Source organism: Notolepis coatsorum, assembly GCF_963971535.1.
Source record: "Notolepis coatsorum genome assembly, chromosome: 3".
Classification (NCBI taxonomy): domain Eukaryota; kingdom Metazoa; phylum Chordata; class Actinopteri; order Aulopiformes; family Paralepididae; genus Notolepis; species Notolepis coatsorum.
The window spans coordinates 46,192,676-46,215,846 of record NC_140167.1 but is presented as its reverse complement, the minus strand read 5'-3'; the positions used below and the strand labels follow the sequence as shown (position 1 = coordinate 46,215,846).

Genomic DNA, 23,171 nt, shown 5'->3' with positions numbered 1-23,171 from the left:
AACAGATGTAGCCCTTCACTAGCTTCTCAAAGCACTTCATGTCTATGGAGGTGAGAGCTACAGGGCGGTAGTCGTTGAGGCAAGCAGGCTTGGATTTTTTGGGTACAGGGATAATGGTGGACTTCTTCAGACAGGTGGGGAAGACAGCCTGTTCTAAGGACAGGTTAAATATGTCAGTGAATACCGGGGGCAGTTGGTCGGCACAGACCTTTACTTTCTTAAATGTCCTCCTCACCTCATGTTCTGTTATCCTGAACACTGAGTCTCCATCAGCAGTGCCCCCCCCCCCCCCCCCTCCATTGCAGTGGTTTGTAGGCTGGTGCTGTTATTCCCAGCCTCAAACCTCGCATAGAAGGTATTGAGATCATTTGCCAGTTGGATGTCACTGTTCAGTTTGAGGGAGGTGCCTTTGTAATCTGTCATCGTTCTGAGGCCCTGCCACATAGCTCTAGTCTAGAGTCAGCCTGTTCATATTGAAGTTACATTTTATCCCTGTAGCGCCTTTTTGCTTCTATTACTGTCCTCCTAACATTGTATCTCGCCACCTTGTGGTCATTCATGTTGCCTGTCTCATATTATCGGCCGATATCGGCATTATCGGTATCGGTTTTAAATTTTTTTTTTTTTTTTTTTTTTTTTACATTTCTATAACCTTTATTTACCCAGGCAAGCAAGTAAGAACAAATTCAGATTTTATTTATTGTCAAAAGTATGCATAATGTTGTGTTAATTCCACAACAAGAGATATGTAATGTTAATGACCTGAAATTATTAATTTTTTGGGGGGGGGGAAACCCTGCATATATCGGTATCGGTTGATATCGGTATCGGAAATTAAGAGTTGGACAATATCGGTATATCGGTATCTGTAAAAAAGCCAATATCGAGCATCCCTACTCTACCACATCATAGTTTTACAATCTAATAACATTGATCACTTTCCGAGTGCCATTACCAGAGCTTGGCCATCAATGACCAGGCAGCTGGGTCCCTGAAGGGTAATATCTGCAGGGGTTTTAACTTGTTTCGTCAGTATATTTGCTAACACAGACTTGTTGGTGGAATGTAGACTCCCATTAGTTGTGGCCAGAGATGGCGGGATGGACATGAGCTCATTGATTGAATTGATTGAAAACTTTATTAACAGATTGCAGAATGGGTACAATACAGTACAGCTCAATACACACAATTGTTAAGGGGATGCAGACCAGAGAAAGACTTTCGTCTTGTTTACATCAGGGTCCCCCATTGTTCATGCTGGAGGATATTGTCAAGGTCTACCTTACGACCTGCCCTGTAAGCTGTGATGAGCCTGTCCACTTCGATGGTGTTTTGCTTGTTCTTGGAAAGTTGCTAAACTTCATACAAAGAGGCAAATGTCTTGGCTTTGTTCTTTCGAATGGGTGATTTCAGGTTCAGGTGCTGGTCACTATCTGGAGGTTCACACAAACGTTTGTTCACAAACATGTTCAGTTGTGCCTGTCCAAGGTGTTCTGCGCCATGTATGGATTCTTGAATCTCCGGTGTGACTACGTCCTTGTTGATGTATGTAAGAAAACTTACAAAAGCACATTTAATTCAGGTTTGTACCTTGTGTAGTCACACTTAACTCATTAAGCCCCACCATTTATTTTTAGAAAATTCGCCTATCCAGATTTATAAGAGCTACTTGCATAAACTTGGTACCTGAAGAAAGCTAAGACTTGGGGGATTCTAATGTTGGTGTCCAACACTGTACAGTTATTACCAAATTGCTGTAGTATTCCTGCAAACACTGAAGTTTTTTTTTTTTTTTATCCTCGCCTATACAAATATTACAGTTAGACAGTCAAAAACACCCTGTTACTCATGGTTGCAGCCCAGCTATATTCCTACTTTCTTCCTCCATAGGTGCAGATGTTCTGTGCAAAGTTTCATGTCAGTAGAATAAAAACTGTGGGTTTAGCACCTGTTTTTGTGGAAAGAGGGCCTGGTGCTGGCGGCCATGTTGGATTTCTCAATATTGAGGCCTTATTTGACATTTTTGAGCTTGGTATACAGCAGATTTGGATTCAGCACCCCTTAATACCCCTAGAAATGTTGTGTACCAAAAATAAACACGAAATGTCTTCAGCACTTTATACAAGCACATTTTCTGAAATTCTCAATAGGGGGTATCTGCAGAGCCGCAGAGCCAGGCTGGACGGGTTGGAGGCGGTCTGGACAAGTATTAGTGGTCTGGACAAGTATTTGCACTACTGCGCACCATTTTCAACTTCACTTTCGTCTCGTTTACATAGGTACATAGACAGTAATGTTACATCTAGACATTTATGACATGTAATAATAGAGTAAACTTGTAAATAGACAGTAATGTTACATCTAGACATACCAGATCTAGTAATAATAGAGTAAACTTAACTTTCGTCTCAGTAACAATGTTCATAAAGTGTACATCTAGACATGATGTGTACATAGACAGTAATGTTACATCTCTAGACATACCAGATCTAGTAATAATAGAGTAAACTTAACTTTCGTCTCAGTAACAATGTTCATAAAGTGTTGAGTGCTACAGTGTAGGTTAGTTTATTAGGACAAGTGCATGACAGTAAGGTTAGTTAGGGTTAGATTTTTTTTATTTAGATAATGGTTGAAGTAGTGAGTCTTTAGTCGACGGCGAAAGATTAGACGGGATTCGGCTGTCCTAACTGGGGTGGGTAGTTCATTCCACCATTGTGGGGCAAGGACTAAGAATAGGCGACTTCTCTTTGATGACCCGACTTCTCTTTGATGACCCTCCCGGAGCTTGGATAGGAGTAGGAATAAACTGTACATATACAGCACTGTTTGAACCTGGCACACAACATACTTCACATGTCATTTTTCTTTTTGTGGAGACGAAGATGATGAGTACCGGTCTTCTCCTCAGACATATAAAATCAGTTTTTCAATACAAGTACGACTCAAGACACAGAACATTAGTATGCAAAATAAAAAATGAAACAGATTTTGAGTGTGAATGAAAACTTTATTTCAACAAGATTGCAGAATGGGTACAATACAGTACGGCTCAATACACACAATTGTAAAGGGGATGCAGACCAGAGAAAGAAGTTTTGTCTTGTCTTCTCATACTAAAAACATGACTGTTAGCACAGAGACGGCTGCAGTTACACACAGGGCCATTTTCGTTTCGTTTTCAGGGTCAGTTTAGCTTTTCAGAACGCAACGTAATGGCAGGCAAGTTAGGCCCAGTCCACACGAGCGCTGGATTTAATATAACCATGATTGTATGTGCGCAGTTGCACTGTTCGGCCACACACAACCGGGGATTTGCTACACTGCAACCCTGGTCTTTGAAAACCGGAGTCCAGGGTGAAGTTTTGCGGTTTTGTGTGGGCATAGCAACCAAGGTTGGAGGGAGGGAGCAGAATTAATTATTCGATATCAGTATAATAACTGGACTTTGAGAAGTCTTTATTCATGCAGACAGACACGCAGTTAGTTGGGTCGCTGATGCGTTTGAGTCTCTGCACTCCCTCCCCCCAAGGGCAGCATCGCTCATCGGTGAACCATCACATCTAAATGCCATATGAACACAACCAAAAGTAGCTCTCATCTGTGTACCTAAAAACAGTTCTGTAGTCTTCATCGCCAAAGCCAGAGGTATGCTCTATGTATTTCGAGTCCAATAATAGAATCTCCTGTATGCGTGGCTTCAAGACCTATAATGGGTATGTAAAAATAAGCACAGCATGTCAGTCAGGTTTCTGTGGGAATGTGGATTCTGCTATTCTCCCAGAACGGCAGACATGATTAAGTTTATAAGACACGCATTACTAATTTCACTTACACATAGCACAAAGTGGTTTTCGGTCCAGGCTGGAAAGACTATTGCATGTTTCATCTTCATGTCAGCCTAATATTTATGAAACATGAGTTTGCTATTAGAGTAGGGATGTGCCATTATGCTTATTCAATTTACTAACTGAATAATTATATTTATTTCATCAATGAATTACACTTACCGGAAATGAAGCTAACGGGTTGATACTTCGGTCCTTCCAGGTAGGAACAACATACATGTCTTCTATATAAATGTCCATGTCCTGATGAGGAAAAAACAAACATGATTATTAATAGTCTGCCTTCAGTACCAAAAGTTACTTTTAAATGTGTAATTAAAAAAGAGGTCATACACGTTTCAGAGCCAGTTCACCAATGAGCTTCAGGCATGCATTTCCAATCTGCAAGAAATCACAATTAAGACATTATAGTGAACATGACTGAAACTCTCCCTTCGGTAATAAATGTTAATCTGTTAGACCATGTGACTACTCACAGTTGAATCCATATAGCTGTTCAACCCAAGGCTCCAAAACTCATCCCGTGTCAAACAAGTTTGTCCTTCCTTCACAATTATTTCTTCCGAAGGCCTCTTTCGGTCCAGGACATAACTGAGCTGAATATAATAACCATTGTTGTGATACAGATGAGTAGTTTTACATAGAAAGTAATTATTTGTAGAAATTTGCCTACCAGTTGTTGTTGGATAGGGTTTCGGGACTTCGCCCAGGGTTGGTCTGGTGAGTAGTCATTGTCCACTGGAATCTCAAGTTCTACAGGGATGGACATACACAAAAATATAAGAGAAATAGTAACAATGTTTAATAAAACTAATAGTGTAGAGGTAAGAATTACTGTAGGTAGGCATAGGTTTTTATAGGCCTGCTTCTGCTGCAGAAGCCAGGTTCTATGGTGTAATAGTTAGCACTCTTGACTTGGAGCAATTAAGAGTTCACTATTTAAGGTGGTGGGTGGCAGTTTAATATGATTATTGGACAAATCATGCATGGTTTCAGTCAAGGCGGCTAAACTTGAATTTAAGACATTTTAAGACTTTCTAATGACCCATGCATGCAATTCCACTTACTTGTCATTGCTGGGGGCAGACCTGAACCAGCTTCAGGGAGCACACCTTGAGCTGCTTCCAGTGATAGATCAAGGACTGCTTCCTGTGACACTGTAAGCAGATGACAAACACAGCTTACCAAGGAACAGTGAAGTTCACTATTTAAGGCGGTGGGTGGCAGTTTAATAAGATTATTGGACAAATCATGCGTGGTTTCAGTCAATAGGCGGCTAAACTTGAATTTAAGACATTTTAAGACTTTCTAAGGACCCAGGCATGCAATTCCACTTACTTGTCATTGCTGGGGGCAGACCTGAACCCGCTTCAGGGAGCACACCTTGAGCTGCTTCCAGTGATAGATCAAGGACTGCTTCCTGTGATACTGTAAGCAGATGACAAACACAGCTTAGTAAGGAACAGTGAACTTGATGAATGAAGACATTTATGCATTATTTCCTAGATCAATTAAAAACAGGATTAATGCATTAAATATCTTTAATGCAAGTGCAAGTAGAAAATGTACCCAATACAGCCTGGTGGTAGCTGTTTATTGCCACCGCTGTCGTCCCAAATAACTTTTTGATGTTGTCCATTCGCTTCTTGTTTTTGTTGTTGTTGAAGTGTTCTAGGATTCTGAATTGAATTGAATTGAATTCTGCCTAGTCTAAATGTTCATACTGCCCCTTTAAGGCTGGTTACATTGCCAGCCCCTCCCCTCCGGCTGGCCATTGGATGAATGTGGGAAATAGGAAAGCTGTGTGTCGCGACATACAGCTGTTAGTAGTGTGGCGGCTAGGTAAAGGTTCGCGAGTCTGGATTATAGCCTAATTTTACTACTGTAACGTTACGGGCCGAAGACATACGAAGAGGCTACCGTCTGTAGCTTAACGGAGACCATGTCCTCGTCTAAATAACCCGATCGGAGGGCAAGGATGGCCGCGGACGTGCATAAAAGAATAGCCGAGGACGAGAATCAGAACGGGGCATCACAAAGCGGCGGTTTCCCTTCTGGCAGGAGTCTGCGATCCCGCTGGATCACTAGAGTGATCTACACTCTGCTGGTGGTTGCTGTCGTGCCCGTCCTTGCTTTTGGAATCAAGTATTATCAAGACGCGCAGCTCCTCAAACGCCATGTGAGAATGAGATCCACATCATATGTATTTATCATACCTATTTGATATATTTTCAAGACTTCGCGTTCTGTTTATTAAAATGGCTCTATTGAAAGCAAGGCTATGTAGCCGTTACGCTACTTCTATTAAAGTTATGATTTAGTTTGCCTAATAGGCCTATTAGACACGGTTAAATGCTTTATTCTGCCGTGCCACGTATTTGCCAAACAAACAACGTCCCTTGCAGCATTTTCACCCCCCCCCCAAGTTGTTTTATGAGGGGTGGTCTGTCTGGCACAGCTGGCGAGACTCACGCATTTGTTTGGCTACTCAAGTTCCTCACAAGTTGTGTACCTCCCTCCATTGTACAATCTCCAGTAGGCACGCATGCACTGTCTCCCCGATAAAGGGTGGTCTGACAACCATATCCTTGGAATCTACTCGCCTCTAGTCTGGGCTATTATCTTGAGCCGGTCCGGACTGTTGCCGCAGGATGCCTGAACAGACAAACGTGATCCGAGAGGCGAAACTAATTAACTCTGTGCTACTACTGTGAGAGCTCTGGCACACCTGATGTTCTCAGAACTCGCATCCTCACACTATCCCGTTTTCCCCTCATTCCAATTGTTTCAAACTTGGGCCTATATACCCATCTCATTATGTTGAGTTATAGGTTCCAGAAATTATTTGTATTTGGCTTTCCATTGTGGCTATCCCACTTCTGTAGTGACATGGGCACACCGGCATTATTGATAATCACCGGAGCATGTGTAATAATAACAATAAGGACCCTCTTGTGTGTCTGTGTCTGTCTGCCAGGAAGAGGGGGTGAAGTCTCTGGGCGCAGAGGGGCTCTTCCTCTTCTCCTCCCTGGACACAGACCATGACCTGTTTCTCAGTCCCGAGGAGTTCAAACCCATTGCAGAGAAACTCACAGGTTTGTCTTTTTCCCCTCTCGCTGCAAAGCACAACACCCTCACTCGCTGTGTGACCCCCTTGTTGACTTGTGACCGCTTGTCTGGCTTCCTGCAGGGATTGCGCCTCCAGTGGATTATGAGGAGGAACTGACCCACGATGACCCCAACGGAGAGACTCTGGTGCTGGAGGCCAAAATGCAGCCTCTGCTCCTCGACACCATGACAAAAAGCAAGGACGGGTTCCTCGGGGTAAGACGAGGCCAAACTAGCCAGGCACCCATTGACCAATATTGAGACTGTGGCCATTTAATGCTCTGCTTGGGATTCCTTTCCTCCCTGTTCCCAGATAAAAATCCCAATCTGAGCATGACATAAGAGCAAAATGTCCGCCGTGTGAATGAGTCAATGATGCACCGGGTGCTCCTCTGCATCTCTCACAACAGCAAACTCTTTAGCCTAATGTTTGCTAATCACACAGCCAAGAACAAGGATGGATGGGCCAGAGTAACGATGGGGTGTTAAAATACAGTCTCTAAAAGCTAAGTAGGTAGGTAGGAAGCAGCCTTCAACACATTTTGCCGTAAAACTGGGAGTGGTAGCTGTGAGTTGCTGGCCTGTGTGTTAATTGAATAAATTAAAGCAATCTTTTGGGTGTTAAGGCTGAACGCTAGAGCCGGAGAGTTGAGTCAGCGTGTGCAGCATTCCAGCTTTGGGTCGTGGCCAGCGGCATATGGCACAGTATGTTGATGGATCCTTTTGGTTTGTGAATCTTTTGATCTTTCTGGTTTTGTTCAGACAACTTCACTCCCGTATAGCATGCAGGCAGAGTGCTCCGCTCTAGTCTTCCTATAATGGTCACTCTATATTTATGTCTTTCTTCTATTACCTGTAGTACATACCTGTACCTCCCCTCTCATCCCTCCCCATGCTGCTATGATGCCCAGATTTTCCCAAGGATGATCAATAAAGGAATATCTTGTATTTCTATGCTTTGAACTAGTATTGTATGCTGTCTAGTGCTTTTGTCAAAACACTGTGTGCCTTTTTAGTGTAACCTCTGTCCATTCCACTATTATATATTTAGTGTTGATTTAGGTGTAACATAAGAAAAGATTGTGACTGACGAGATTGCAGACTGAGGGATGTGAGCACTGGATACACATACAAAGTAAACTCTTACCACCTATAATTTAAGTCTTTCAACTAACTTCCTGAGTTGAATTGAAAGTGGACCGGATTCTTAACCTTCTCTCCCACTAGGTCACCCATAGCTCTCTGAGCGGGCTGCGTTCGTGGCAGGGGCCGGCGGTGACCTCCTCTACCTTCTCCGCTGGCCAATTCAGGGCTTTTTTGCCCCCGAAGAACAAGGTCGCCGTGGGGGACACATGGTGGCTGATTCCAAGTGAGCTCAACATCTTCACGGGGTACCTGCCCAACAATCGCTACCACCCTCCAACACCAAAGGGCAAAGAGGTATCTTCTTGAAAAATATGATTTGAAGGATCATTTAACACTTGTATAGAAGGCATCCACTAGACCTGGGTGATTAAACAAGGTTCAATTGCTATTACAATTTTGGTTTCCCACGATCATGAAAAAAAATAGAATTTGAGATAAAATGATTATTGTGCTGCATGCCGTGTTGCTCTCATTTAGTCTTGTGTTGTAAATGCAGTGCACCTTTCCTTACAAATACAATTTAGTCATTTAGCTGACTCTTTTATCCAAAGCGACTTACAGATTGTGAACAACATGTCACCAGGAGGGGTATATCTCTGGCAGCTAAGGGTTAGTGACATTGTTCGCCAAATGGTATCGAGCTTGAGTGTTACACGCTGAGTGCATAGTAGTATAGACATATTAGCAAGATAGGTAGTAGTATAAGAATAGTAGCATAGTATTAGGGTACATGATAGTAAAAAGACATTAACTACCGGTAAGTAAGATTTATTTTTTTAATATATATATTTAATTTTCTTCAGATATTGTTTGCAGAGGTATGTTTTTAGTCAACGGTGGAAAATTGTCTGGGTTTCAGCTGTCCTGACTGGTGCGGAGATCGTTCCACCATTGTGGAGCGAGGACTGAGAATAGCCTGCTTTTCTTTGATGACCCCCCCCCGGAGCTTGGATAGGAGTGGGTCTGAGGTGGCCAGAATATGCAGAGCGTAGGGGTCTTGAGGATGTGTAGTTGGATCATTGACTGGAGGTAGGATGGAGCCATTCCCCTCGCTGCATGGTATGCCAGGTCAAGGAGCTTGAAGCGGCAATGGGAAGCCACTCAAGCCAGTGCAACTCTCTTGAGAATTGGGGTAACGTGGGCTGACTTTGGTAGATTTGAGATCAGGGAGGCCGCTGCGTTTTGTATGAGTTGAAGTGGCTTGGTGATGGTAGCCGGTAAATCGTCTAGCAGTGCATTGCCGTAGTCGAGACATGACTGTTGATTGCAGGAGGAATTGGGTGGCTTCTTTTGTTAGGAAGGGGCGGATCCTTCCGACGTTGCTCAGAAAGAATCGGCAGGTTCTGGTTGTTGAGGCGATGTGAGCAGAGAAGTTCAGCCGGTCATCAAGGACCACACCTAGGTTCTTGGTGTCGAGGATGGAGCCACAGCTACATTCTCCACTGTGATCGAAAGGTCGGTCAGCGGGGAGGATTAGAGCGGCAAGTGAAGTAACTCTGTTTTGCCTAGGTTCAGTTTGAGGTGATTGGTTGTCATCTAGACGGAAATGTTGGAGAGGCAGGCAGGCCGATATTCGCTCAGAGCCTTGGGTATCTGAGGGAGGGAAGGATAGGAAGAGTTGAGTGTCATCTGCATATTGTTGAAGCGGCAATTCCAGTTTTATGACATTGCAAGCATTATTATCCTAGATTATATACACCAAACTTTCCACTGCAAAGATAAACACATTTCCACAAATAACATTTGAGTAAAATTATGAATGATGGTCAGAAGAGGACAAAGGGAAGGTAGGAAGCCAACACAAACAGCAAGCTAGTCTGCAGTGTGTTGCTTGGTGTTGGCAGGGCCAAATAAATGACTAATTAAACAAACTAATCATAATCTGTTGTCACTTATTACTGTTGACTAATGAATGCTGCTTGTAGAAGTTGTATATTATCTTCCGCACTCAGCCTCCGGCCTCGTACCTATGACTGAATCACAGTCGTGCTGATATTCAGTATAACAGCACTCTCTCTCATGTGCTTAAATGTATTATGTGATTGGCAACCTGCTAATGGTAGTGTGAAAATACAAAAGGATAACTCTGGATGCAGATCTGTATGGATTCTGTCCTTCTGGAGCACTGCAATGTAATAATATGGTCAGTTGATATGACCAAGGTGCTCCACCTCCGACTTAGACTGTATATACATGGAAAGCTTCATAAAAAATTACCCTTTTTAAATCAAAGAACAGTCAGGAGAACACTTGCTGTGTTATAGTTATATACAGGGAGCAACAAAAGGCTGTTGTTTCACATTTACATTTAGCTGACGCATCTATCCAAAGCGACTTACAAGTTCTGTACATCAAAAGGGTACAACTCTTAACAGCTAAGTAACATTGTTCGTCAAACAGTGTGGAACTTGGGTGCTACAGTCTTGAGTGCATAGCAGTATTAGCATAGTAGGTAGTAATATATAGGCAAGGTAGATTTTTTTTTTAAACTTAATTTTTTAGCGTTTATCGCTTTTCTGGTCAAGCATGACCGACAGTTGTAGGGTGAAACGGGAGAGAGAGCAGGGGGAGACATTCGGCAAATGACGGCGAGTCCGGGAATCGAACTCTGAGTCAACCAGATCCGTGACGCAGCACGGAGTCCCGCGACGCAGCGCGGTAACATGGTGTGCTACTGGAGCACCCCAAGGTAGATTTCTTAGTTAGCAAAGTGCATGATAGTAAAAGACGGTAGGAAGGTTACCGTAGTATTATTTTCTTTGACTGCATGCCTTCCTCCATGCCTGTAAAACAATCATCTGAGTCATCCTTTCTCTTCTATTCAGGGAGGAACAATATTTTCCCTGCTAAGAAGTTCTGTAATAAGACCTAAGATAATAACGATACCCCCCCCCCCCCCCGACAGGTTCTCTTCCACTCCTTGCTGAGCATGTTCCACCCTCGGCCCTTCATCAAGTCGCGCTTCGCTCCTCAGGGCACGGTGGCCTGCATTCGTGCCAGCAACGACTTCTATTACGACATCGTCTTCAGGTGAGGGGCAAGTCAGCAGGAGGTTTACAGTGATTTATTCTCGTAATTTATGTTACGACCCCTGAGGTCTAAGGGTGAAGGGCTGTAACATAAATATTGGTTGACATAAATTATGACCAGGTTTGTGAACAAAAAGGGTATTTATTAACATAAAAGGAAGCACAACAGTAACTCAAGGGTGAGCCAAGGCTTAAACAACAAACCAACAAGACTATTCCAAAACAAAACAAGCTAACCTACTGTAAAGAAAAATACTCATTAACCTAAACCATTAACTAACCAAAAACAGGAGAAAAGGCAATACTCCCAAGTTTTTCACATTCATCCTGCTCAAGAAAATCAACATAAATCGAGAAAATGTTTACTAAAAAGTACTTCCCTTACGTCATTGTAGACTAAAAAAAGTATGTCCTCCTCTGGGATGTCATTAAACCTGCCGGTCTCTAGGGCTAGTGGTAATGCACATGGTGATCTTTGTCTTCTGTTTAAATTATGCTTAACATGCGTTTCTGCACTGTAACTATTTTTTATGAGACACAAGTTTGTAATTTCTCTTTATACCGTATATCAACAGAACATTCTTCTTTATACATGAGAGACATTTTACTATTGTATCTGATGGCAGATCTCAGTGCGGTCTCTGTTCACCTCCACAGGACTCATGCTGAATTCCAGCTGAATGATGTGCCAGACTTCCCCTTCTGGTTCACCCCTGGCCAGTTCACTGGCAACATTGTCCTCTCCAGGGACGCGTCCCATGTCCGCCACTTTCATCTCTATGTTCCCAACGACAGGTTAGCGCCGATCAATACTCCATACGCATTCATTTACACGCACACAAAAAGAAGCGGACACCTCTCATTACAGTATGTACTTGGGGCGGGATCCACAAAGAATGGATTGCACGGTGCTATATGCACCCTACTTACAATTCATTATGAATTGAAAATGGGGGACCCTGGTGTAAACAAGACGAAAGTCTTTCTCTGGTCTGCATCCCCTTAACAATTGTGTGTATTGAGCCTTACTGTATTGTACCCATTCTGCAATGTTAATAACATTTTCAATCAAGTTTGATTGAAAATTTTATTTCCATGCCATCTCCGCCTCACTAAATGCGAGGATGTACCTCCCCTACCCCCCCAAATTTCAATCAAATTTGATTGATTGAAAATGTTATTAACAGATTGCAGAATGGGTACAATACAGTACGGCTCAAATTGTTCAATACACACAATTGTTAAGGGGATGCAGACCAGAGAAAGACTTTCGTCTTGCTTACACCAGGGTCCCCCATTTTCAATTCATAATGAATTGTAAGTAGGGTGCATATAGCACCGTGCAATCCATTCTTTGTGGATCCCGCCCTTGGTGTCCACTGCAGCTCTGTTGTGACATGTCCTCTGGTCTCTTAAGGTCTCTGAATGTGGACATGGAGTGGCTGTATGGGGCCAGTGAGAGCAGCAACATGGAGGTTGACATTGGCTACCTGCCACAGGTACAGTGGCTTTACAGTTCTGTTTTCTTATTTCATGTGCCATCTCCGCCTCACTAAATGCGAGGATGTACCTCCCCTCCCCCATGCTGTTATGATGCCTGCATTTCCCCAAGGGGATCAATAAAGGAATATCTTATCTTATGTCCTTGAAGCTCTTGTGTGCTCATTGTTGCTGCTGCTGCTGGCTATTTTGACACAAGTATTAAGTGTCAACTTGTATTATCTGAGATATTGTATTATGCCAAATTTGCCAATGTATCACTGAGATATTGTATTATAATTAATGTTGTCTATATGTGTCTATAGTTGGAGCTGCGGTCCACTGGCCCCTCGATTCCCTCCTTCATCCAGGATGAGGAGGGCAACATTATTGACAGCCGGGGCGAAGGCGGTGACCCCATTCAATTCGTCTTTGAGGACATTGATTGGTCCTCTGAGATCAGCCGCGTGGAGGCCAGTCGCCGCGTGGATGTCACCTTCTACCCCTTTAAGAAGGTAAATCCTCATCTCATCAATACATCAATGCTGCTTTAATGTATATGCATGTGCACCATTTTGTCAAGACGTCCCTGGCCTGAACACAGCTGTGGTTGCCTCCCAGGTGTCACTGGACCCCACTGTACCTTGTTTTTAGCCTTGTTCCCGTTCTCATGGTGCATGCCGCCCTGCGTCGTTCACACTTCACACAACTCATCATGTCTGCCTGCCACTCTGCGTGCACTGTGTTGTTCACACACACCTCATCATGTCTGCCTGCCACTCTGCGTGCACTGTGTTGTTCACACACACCTCATCATGTCTGCCTGCCGCTCTGCGTGCACTGTGTTGTTCACACACACCTCATCATGTCTGCCTGCCGCTCTGCGTGCACTGTGTTGTTCACACACACCTCATCATGTCTGCCTGCCGCTCTGCGTGCAGTGTTGTTTACACACCTCATCATGTCTGCCTGCCGCTCTGCGTGCACTGTGTCGTTCACACACACCTCATCATGTCTGCCTGCCGCTCTGCGTGCACTGTGTCGTTCACACACCTCATCATGTCTGCCTGCCGCTCTGCGTGCACTGTGTTGTTCACACACACCTCATCATGTCTGCCTGCCGCTCTGCGTGCACTGTGTTGTTCACACACCTCATCATGTCTGCCTGCCGCTCTGCGTGCACTGTGTTGTTCACACACCTCATCATGTCTGCCTGCCGCTCTGCGTGCAGTGTTGTTTACACACACACCTCATCATGTCTGCCTGCCGCTCTGCGTGTAGTGTTGTTCACACACACACCTCATCATGTCTGCCTGCCGCCCTGCGTGCAGTGTTGTTCACACACCTCATCATGTCTGCCTGCCGCCCTGCATGCACTGTGTTGTACACACACCTCATCATGTCTGCCTGCCGCCCTGTGTTGTTCACACACCTCATCATGTCTGCCTGCCACTCTGCGTGCACTGTGTTGTACACACACACCTCATCATGCCTGCCTGCCGCTCTGCGTGCATTGTTGTTCACACACCTCATCATGTCTGCCTGCAGGTGTCCTATCTGCCTTTTTCGGAGGCTTTTGAGCGAGCTCAGGCAGAGAGCAAGCTAGTACACTCCATCCTCCTTTGGGGGGCGCTAGATGACCAGTCCTGCTGAGGTGAGATACCTGCGTTATAATGTCTTAATCCACTGTGGAAATTGGAACGTTTGAGATTTTAAGCTTAAATTAACAACATAAAAGCAACTATTCATATACTTTATTAATTTAGTTTTGTTGTCTGCTTTTGTCCCGGTCCTTTCCACATGTCCCCCTCTCTCCCACACCCCTGTCCCTGACCTTTTCACATGTCCCTCTCTGTGCCTGGTCTTTCCACATGTCCCCCTCTCCCACACCGTCCTTTTCACATGTCCCTCTGTCCCTGTCCTCTCTCCACATGTCCCCCTCTTTCCCTGTCCTTTCCTCATGTGTCATGTCCCTGTCTGTCCCTGTCCTCTCTCCACATGTCCCCCTCTGTCCCCGTCCTTTCCTCATGTGTCATGTCCCTGTCCTTTCCACATGTCCCTCTCTGTCCCTGTCCTTTCCATGTGTCCCTCTCTGTCCCCGTCTTTTCCACATGTCGCTCTCTCTCCCACACCCCCATAGGTTCGGGGCGGACTCTCCGGGAGACGGTCCTGGAAAGTTCGCCCGTCCTGGCCCTGCTCAACCAGAGCTTCGTCAGCAGCTGGTCCCTGGTTAAAGAGCTGGAAGACATGCAGGTGAGCGATCGGCACAATCGCACCATAGCTCCCGGAGAAGTGGCTAGTACACCGTGCTGAAAAAATGCATGAAAAATCCATACATCCTGTCGTCTATATCGGGGCCAGTGGATCTGCCGGGTCCTGTTCAGTTCCACTGTGTGTCACAGTGCCGTTGTTTCCTTTACATCAGGCTGATGAGCAGAACTCTAGAATGAGCCTAAAGGCCCGCTTACACCTGGAGAATTACAACTTTCCTGTGGAAATGATGGTGGCGCTGCCCAACGGTACTATTGTAAGTGACCAACTCTTTACCAACACGTATTTGTTAACCATCCAGGACTAGGTAGCAAACTAGTAACTATTCATTTAAAGTTATACGGTATTAAAAGGATACTGTACACATTTGAACCTTTCACTACAGGTTAACCCTTTCACTATCACACTACAAAGGGTTAACGCTTTCACTACCACACTACAGAAGGTTAACCCCTTCACTACCACACTAGAAAGGGTTAATGCTAACCGTCTGTAGTGTGGTAGTGAAGGCGTTAACCCAGAAGTCTGTCTGATTCGGTAAAGGGATATTTGTGGCGACTACGTTTAGTGATAATGACTACAGTATCCGTGTTTGTGATGGCTTTAGGTCCACCACATCAACGCTAACTACTTCCTGGATCAGACGTCCATGAAGCCAGAAGAGGAAGGAGCCACTTTCAGCTTCTCTGGGGGGTTCGAGGACCCCTCCACATCCACTTACATTAATTTCCTCAAGGAGGGGCTAGAGAAAGCCAAGGAGTACCTGGCACAGTAGTGTGCGAGTGTGCACGCACGCTTGTGTAAGAGAGCGAGAGAGAGACTGGGGGACAAATTGGAGGAAATGGTAGTAATCCCTCAGGAGTGAAGATAATGAAGAATATACAACTTTTCTGTAGGATCTTTTTTTTTAGTGTTGGCAGCTGAAATGTTGCCCTCTTTTTTATAGTGTAATATTTATTCAGCCATGAAGTTGTAGTTCATTTAAATATTTACTTAAAGGGGAACTATCTTATAAATGGCCTTTTTCAGTGTTTAGCATTGTTTCCTAGCTATGTGGACTTATATTAATATGATCTATGTCTCTAATTCTCATATTGGCGCATTCTTCCAATTCTCCTCTCACAATATTCACCCTCACTGAACTGAGTCATCTGAAAATGTGATGATTTGTGATGTCAGAGAGACACCGCTGCATGTTAATGTTCAGGCGGCGGCGCAGGCCACAGTGGTTTAGGAGCCCAGCCTCAAAACAGCTTAAGATCTTCAGGTAGAAAAATGCTGTTTGAGGACTTGATTAGAAATACAAAACAATGAATTAAAAAAAATATATAATTACAGAGGTGTTCCATAAACTCACAGGAATTGTGTAAAAGTGCCCAAATAGTGAAAGAAATAGTAAAATAGTTCCCCTTTAATGACCAATGGTATAAGTAAATGATTCAGAGGTAAAATATGTTTCATAAATGCTGAAAATGTTACCCCTTGTTGTCCACATCCTATATTTTAACTGAACACAAGGGCCAAGCACACTGAAAAGTAACACATTATTGAACCCTAGTCTCTATCTCTGACTGTAGTTAGGTTTTCTGTAATATCCCATCTAAGGTATGCCAAGTCAATCTGTATCCTTGCTCATACAGCCCTCATACCAAAAGAAACATTTTAATGCACCATAATGAATTCCATATGTCTGTTTTTATAGCCGAGTATTGTGTGTGTGCAATATTGAGCGACTGAACCATGGTCTATGTACGTTTCTGACTTTCGCTGCTGCTAATCGTAAACCCAGGGACCGTGGCAGATCTAGTGGTTGCACGTTTGTCGAGCTTCATCAGTTTATGAAGGCCTTTCCTGAAAGCTCACTGTGGGCTGGGCTAGGCCTGATGTCACTGCTGAAGCCTCTGCAGGCGACGCCCTCTTCTCTTGTCCCCACCCTGGGTTGAAAGTAGCAGGAAAAACTAAATGATGGCACATAACAAACGCACGTCATTGTTCTCCTTTATCTAGTTTGTGTAACCAAATGTCGAGGTTCAGTGTAGATATTCTGTCATCAGGATGTCCCACGCCGAAAGACATGTAAAATGTACAATGCAATAGCTTTTGAGCTGCATGTATTTTAAGTGAATGTAGATCTGAGACCATCTTAAAACCGCCACTGGTCGAGTCTCTCCTTGTTCCCCGGCATCGTCCTCCTTTTTTCTCCAAACGTCCAGCGAGGGGAGGTTCCTCTCACCTAGGCTTCCAGGAGGCTTGAATGGGGAGCAAGGAGAGAAGAAACCGGGGACCAAAAAAAACATTTTGAAATTCAAATCACTTTAAGACTTTTGGTGAATGAAAGGGGGAAAATGTACTTTGAAGTCTGACTGACTTTTCTTAAAAGCCTTGCAGCTATTAAGATTGTATACAGCCTTGTGTATTTGAAATACAATGATCTTATTACTTGGGGCATTTTGGGGGAGCACTGTTATTCTGCTAAAAGTGCCATATTCTCTGCACAAGTTGAAATAAACATCTTTGTTAAATAAAGCTATCTTTTTGTTCCTTTTTTTGCAGTCAAGCAGACACTTAAATCTGATTTTTTACGTGTTCACATTGTGCCGATTTTATTACCTACTCTATAATATTGTAAAATATGTAGATCAGTCTTATCTCAGGGATGAGTGGAAGCATTCTACAGATAAATGACATCTGGATTACATTTATTCAATCTCTATTACGTCCACCACCCCAAGTTTCATTCACGTTGGCGACCACACACACCGACCACACCCAATGCTGAAGTGTGCCACTGTAAACAACATTTCAAAGCATAGGTGTGGTATATCATTTAGCATTTTTTTTTAATCCAACATTAATTCATTTACCGTAAATGAATGGGAGGAAGTGGTCCCAAAGAGTCCTGAATTGGGATAAATGAGACTAGTCCAAATGTCCATCCAAGTATGTCCTTATTAGTGTGCTTGGTGGGCTCTCCTAAATCCAGTCTCTCCATCCATGTGGTCGGTCACTAGTCCTAGTTGATGACGAAGCACCACAGAGCGGAGAGTCAAGTCCGGAAATAAATGAGAACGTGGGCTTTTTACACATGCAGATATCCTTGTCAATATGGAGATCCATTTCAAATCCGTACAGAGATCCACTAAGGATAATGTTCAGTATCATAGTCATAATACTGTAGTACCAACAAAGAAGTACCATCACGTCCACATACCTAATATGTTTACAATTATGAGACCAGCGTGGAGTTATGCTTATGAAGCAAAATGACCATATTATTATCGTGATGAGTTTTGCCATACAATACGGTGCGACGCCAGCCACTTCATTATAATCATCTGTTTTTGCGACCAAGATGTCTGTGATCAAACACTATGCATAGCGTATGTCCACCGACTTCAAGGTTCAGTTCAGTTTGGTTCCCACTACGTCCAACAGCGGGTTGGCATCTTTATCTTAGAATCATCGTTTAATGACTGAGCAGCTAGTAGTGTCTGTTTGTATCTCTTGAATTTGCTCTGCGATGAGTATAACCCCCCCCCCCCCTGTAAAAGTCTATGAGCAGGGATGATGAGGTGTAGCAAGGAGAAGGCCAAACACTGCCCGGTTTTCTCAGCAGAATGTCCACACCTCCAACTCCATGACCCGAAAGTCATCCGTTTCAGAAAGGCAGCAGTTGTTAAAAGTGTAACAAGGGCTGCTCCGTCCCAAATACAGATTTTCATCCAGCCACAGGCCGAAGTGACCGCTGGGGAGGAGAAAGAGAGGGAGGAAGTGAGGGGCATTATTTTCTCATTTTCACTTCGGTTCAGTTCAGTTTATTCACAAATCAATTAAAATACAAGTATAATCAATAAGACAACAGATATGTGCAATTTGGCATAGAACACAAGTTGATCAATTATAGATAAAGAGATCCATAAAATACACTTCATTAGGGAGACACTGGCATGAGGATAAGTACTCTTGGTTGAAATACTCAAGAGTATTGTTCCAATACCTTTACTGTACATTATTAACTTAAGAGTATTAGTTTGGGGACATTGGACAAATGTCAGAGATCCAATAGGCTTATACTGTATGTGCCAAAAATGCAGGAACTCAAGCCTCCTTGCTTTGATTTCTGACAAGTAAGTTACATAATGGCTCTTGATATCGGGTTGAATTATTGGGGAAATTCTCCAATACTGGTACATACACAAGTGTGTCGTAAATGTTGCCCAAATAAGCGAGTCTGGCTCCACCTGTCTCCTGCAGTTATGGGGAAATAAACAAGTTACTGATTTGCCTCTAGATTTGTTTGTGGTTCACACAGGCTCTTCACCTTGAATGAAGTCTTCTAATATGGATTGATAAGGCAGGAATTTCAGAAGTATGATATTAAGACTAGGTCCCAAAGATGAATGGAAGTGAATTAGTGAATGGGGAGCCTGACACCTGGGAGGAATGGTGGTACTGACAGTGGACGACAGGGACAGCAGTGGTCATTAGCTTACTTGTAAATTACCTTTGATAGAAAGAAGACTGCTGAAACTTGACAAGTTCTACTGAAGTTAAATAGCCCCTTAAAAAACATATAATCCCCCTGTAAAATTGTATTTTCCCTCTCACCTCAACTGCACCACAAAGGACAAAATTATCAGTAAGGGGGGGGGGGAACATACATTTTTACCATCAAAATGATGACAACACTTGACTCTACAGGTCTACTCTACACAATCCCACGTATCTGTATCTTGGCTGTGTTTGTAAACGGGGCATGGCGACCAAAACGACTGCCGAGGACCACAATGCGCTGAAAAAGATCATTGCTCTACAGCTCAACAGATTAAAGCAGTGCCACCAAGTGATTCCATCTATTTGACCTGATATCCCAGGAAACCATCATTACAGCCACCATTACCCCAGTCATGGACCGTATACTCTCTTACCACCTCAGAAACACGATGGCAGAATTAAGTGCACTTGTTATTTCAGAGATAGCTTTTCACCATTAAGTGCGCTTTTGTCCTCAGGGGATATGAAGACTCATCTACAGCAAACTATCACACGCTAACATTGCACAATGTATTCCACAATGTCAGTGGTGGAATAAGTACACAGTTCTATTACTTAAGTAAAAGTAGAAATGCCCAGATAAATGAGTACTCTGGTAAACGTAAAAGTCCTCCAGTCAAATTCTACTTAAGTAAAAGTATTTGCTATTGAATATATCTAAAGTAAAAGTATGCATTCTACATGACATTTGTGTATTCCAGTGCTTGGGAGCATTCAATCCTCAATCCATTGACCTCTATAGGTTAGGTTAAAGTGGTATGTGGTCCAGTTTTGCTGCTCCGAGTATATCCTTTTGAAGTTGACAGTCTTCAAATGTGAAAGTATATAATCTTCATACATTTTTGCCCTGTTGTCTATGCAAAATATTTTTCTTCAAAGTAACTAGTAACTGATGGGTTCAGATAAATGTACAATCCACCACTACACAATGTATACCTTATGGGCTATTATCTATATAGTATTATCTACAAAGTCTGTTGCTTTCATGTTTTTTTTTAACGTGTTATTATACTGAGTGAACAGTGTCTTTCCTTTGCCATATGTGCCGCTTGTTTATGCAGTGCTCTTACGTGTTGTGCACTTGTGCAGTGAGTCGTTAACATGTGCTACTCGTCCTGTCCTCATGTCTGGGGGACACAGACGTGCTCATGACTTAAGAACTTCATTGTATGACATTTCAATGCACATGACAAAAGAATGCACTTGAGCGAGTGGAAAAATGCATTACCTCCCTCCTCCGATAGCAAATGAGTCCAAGTCCCCCTTGATGAAGAACGAGTTTTCTCCGGTCCATCGGAAGCACTGTGGACAGAAAGGAAAAGAACATAGTCATATACTGAACATATACATTCTTTAGTCTAAATAGAATGAACATGATTGTCTTATTTTCCGTTTTAGGATTATGGATTGCTTGATCATGTATGTGTTTATGTTTTATGTTCGTGTCTGTCTTGGACCCCAGGAAGACTAGCTCGACGTCAAGGCGTCCAGCTAATGGGGATCCTTTTAACACTTTGATTGCCTAAGGCTAAATTCATGATATACCATAGGTTGCCAGCTCTATTTGTCTATGTAGAAGTTCCCCTTCTTTGCAGGGCTATAACTTTCTAAATTCTATTGCTAAATTGCCATTATTAGGGCCCATTCAATGTCCTATATGTATTGTTCAGGGTGTATGAACGTTAAACGTTTTCATTCACATATTCATACTAAAATATGATCTAAAGTATAAGTATGTTTTCATCTCTTTCTGCAGCTTTCTCCAGAACTTGATTTATAGCCCCAAATGCATTATATTGATGATCAAATACAGTTTGATAGCAATCGGCGCGATATAAAAAAAAATCCAACTGGACGGACTTCTGGAAGTTACTACACGTAATCTGATGTTGACCGGATGGCCGAGGGGGCGTTTATAATTCCGTGGGCAGCGTTATACCATTCATCTAATGTGGGTCAAATGTTCATCATAGCAGTTAGTATCGTACACATTGAAAAATAACGCTGAATCTTACCGTATCTTCCTCGCGCCGTTGGGCGATGAGCGTGGAACAGACATTTTCCTATTATGGGATATAGAAATATCCGGTCCATTTCCAGGTTGTATAATAATATATACGTCCAAATCATGTTGTTTTTTCGAGTTATTTGCAGCGATCGATGTTCACTGTGTGAAGACTGAGTCTCTCTAACACTAGCGAGTGCCCGGACCCCATATGGAGTGAGTCCTACCGGGTTAAAGGTAACATCCGTTTTTTCGATCTGCCGATCGGCCACCAGATGGCGGTCTTGAACCGCTAGAGGATTGAGAGGAGATCACACTTGTGTCTCAGGGCCCCGGAAAGGAAATATGATTCCGATCACAGATTTTTTAAATATTGATATCAAAGACGAGTTACGGCGTCTTCGGCAACTTGAGCATGGCGGGGAAGGACGCCTAAAAGCGTCTTCCGGCAGTTAAAGTGTTAATAAACAAACAATATTCAATATAGATATTTCAAATATAAATATTTTTATAGAGCCTGAGAAGCCGATTTGTATATAGAAGAAACTCAGAAATGTTCATGATGTTCTTATAATAGCTGTATGTAGACTATTAGCGATGGTTTTATGAGAGCAGAGCCATAGAAGAAACTCAGAAATGTTCATGATGTTCTTATAATAGCTGTATGTAGACTATTAGCAATGGTTTTATGAGAGCAGAGCCATGCCAAGGAGGAAGAGAGTTAGCTCCCTAGATGCAACACTGAACGGCAGAGGAAGTCTTCATTCCGACAGCCATTAGACTCTATAATGCCTCACTGCATCACTGAGCACAGGGTGACAGTACAGCCTGGCGAAATCTTCTTACATTTTACTGTATATTTCTGTATATTTTTGGCTGGATAGTTGTATATTTAAAATTTTTGAATCTATATACATACCAGAATGTATATCCCGGACCGTATTTTATTCTTTATTCTATTCTTATTTTTTATATTATATTCTTAATCCTATTTTAGTCCTATTGCCTACCTAAATGTTTATTGTTGTTCAATGTGAGCGATCTGTAGTGCCGAATTTCCCTCTGGATTATTAAAGGATTTCTATTCTATTCTAGCTGACTCACCTTGAAGCGAGGGTGGAGCATGAACAGGAAGGTCTCTCCTGTGCCGTAGAACGTCTCACTAAGCCTCAGCGGGTGGGACAGAAAGCTTCCAAAAACCTGTCAGGGGAATTACAGGCATTAGATTAGATTAGGCGGCTAAGTGGTGCAGTGGGCAAGGCGCTCGCCACTAACGCAGGAGACGCTGGGTTCGAGCCCAGCTCTCTGCGTTGCTTCCGGCTTGGCTGGTCGTTCATACTAATACAATTGGCAGTCGACCAGTGGGAGGCATGGTCTAGCGACATTCGAGACAGGGGAGGGAAGAATTGGATAATACGAAATTAGGATGGGAGAAAAATAGAAAATGGGGACAAAAAGTAGATCAAGATTAGGAAAAAGATTAGATTAGATTAGGATTAGATATGTAACAGTAAAGTGCAATACGTCGCTGGTGGAATAAAACCTTGTAACTCCAAAAACCCAACTTTTCAGGAGACAAAAAAAAACGAACACAGATTTGAGGGCGAATAGAGTTACAAGGTTTAGACAGATGATCGGTTTAATGCTTTCCCAATGTTTAAACTTTGTAAAACCACACACACATATGGAGGATGATCTACTGAGTTGATTTATAAAAAAAAAAAAATATTA

The 23,171-nt window shown here is 43.0% G+C and overlaps 2 protein-coding genes and 1 long non-coding RNA gene across 7 annotated transcripts in view; 1 reads left to right on the top strand and 2 right to left on the bottom strand.

Moving 5' to 3' along the window:
- Window positions 1-3,850: 3,850 nt before the first annotated feature.
- LOC311226249 lies at window positions 3,851-4,445 on the bottom strand. The gene is made up of 4 exons (XR_014619533.1): window positions 4,325-4,445; window positions 4,182-4,229; window positions 4,011-4,091; window positions 3,851-3,901 (listed from the first exon to the last, which is right to left on the bottom strand). It is a non-coding gene; the product is annotated as an uncharacterized lncRNA (long non-coding RNA).
- Window positions 4,446-5,665: 1,220 nt separating this feature from the next.
- On the top strand, window positions 5,666-17,393 carry selenon (selenoprotein N). Of its 2 annotated transcripts, none has more exons than XM_084310235.1 (12): window positions 5,666-6,027; window positions 6,826-6,943; window positions 7,039-7,172; window positions 8,184-8,396; window positions 11,008-11,132; window positions 11,789-11,926; window positions 12,549-12,630; window positions 12,937-13,125; window positions 14,159-14,264; window positions 14,751-14,863; window positions 15,048-15,137; window positions 15,489-17,393. In XM_084310235.1, the coding sequence occupies exons 1-12, from the start codon at window positions 5,827-5,829 to the stop codon at window positions 15,654-15,656; spliced, it is 1,677 nt and encodes a 558-aa protein (XP_084166361.1). In that variant the 5' UTR covers window positions 5,666-5,826; the 3' UTR covers window positions 15,657-17,393. The 2 variants fall into 2 exon arrangements, with proteins under 2 accessions (XP_084166361.1, XP_084166360.1); XM_084310234.1 differs by having other exon boundaries at window positions 15,036-15,137; window positions 15,489-17,390.
- The window catches only part of LOC311225031 (oxidation resistance protein 1), a 62,262-nt gene continuing 56,183 nt past the window's right edge, over window positions 17,093-23,171 (bottom strand). Inside the window, exons 14-18 of one of the 4 annotated variants that reach the window (XM_084310230.1) lie at window positions 22,545-22,640; window positions 21,451-21,498; window positions 20,664-20,737; window positions 19,077-19,129; window positions 17,093-18,626 (exon numbers count right to left, since the gene is read on the bottom strand). In XM_084310230.1, the coding sequence (XP_084166356.1) occupies window positions 18,304-18,626; window positions 19,077-19,129; window positions 20,664-20,737; window positions 21,451-21,498; window positions 22,545-22,640 (594 nt within the window). In that variant the 3' untranslated portion in view covers window positions 17,093-18,303. The remainder of the gene's footprint in view (window positions 18,627-19,076; window positions 19,130-20,663; window positions 20,738-21,450; window positions 21,499-22,544; window positions 22,641-23,171) is intronic. The other 3 variants (XM_084310231.1, XM_084310232.1, XM_084310233.1) reach the window with 3 other exon arrangements.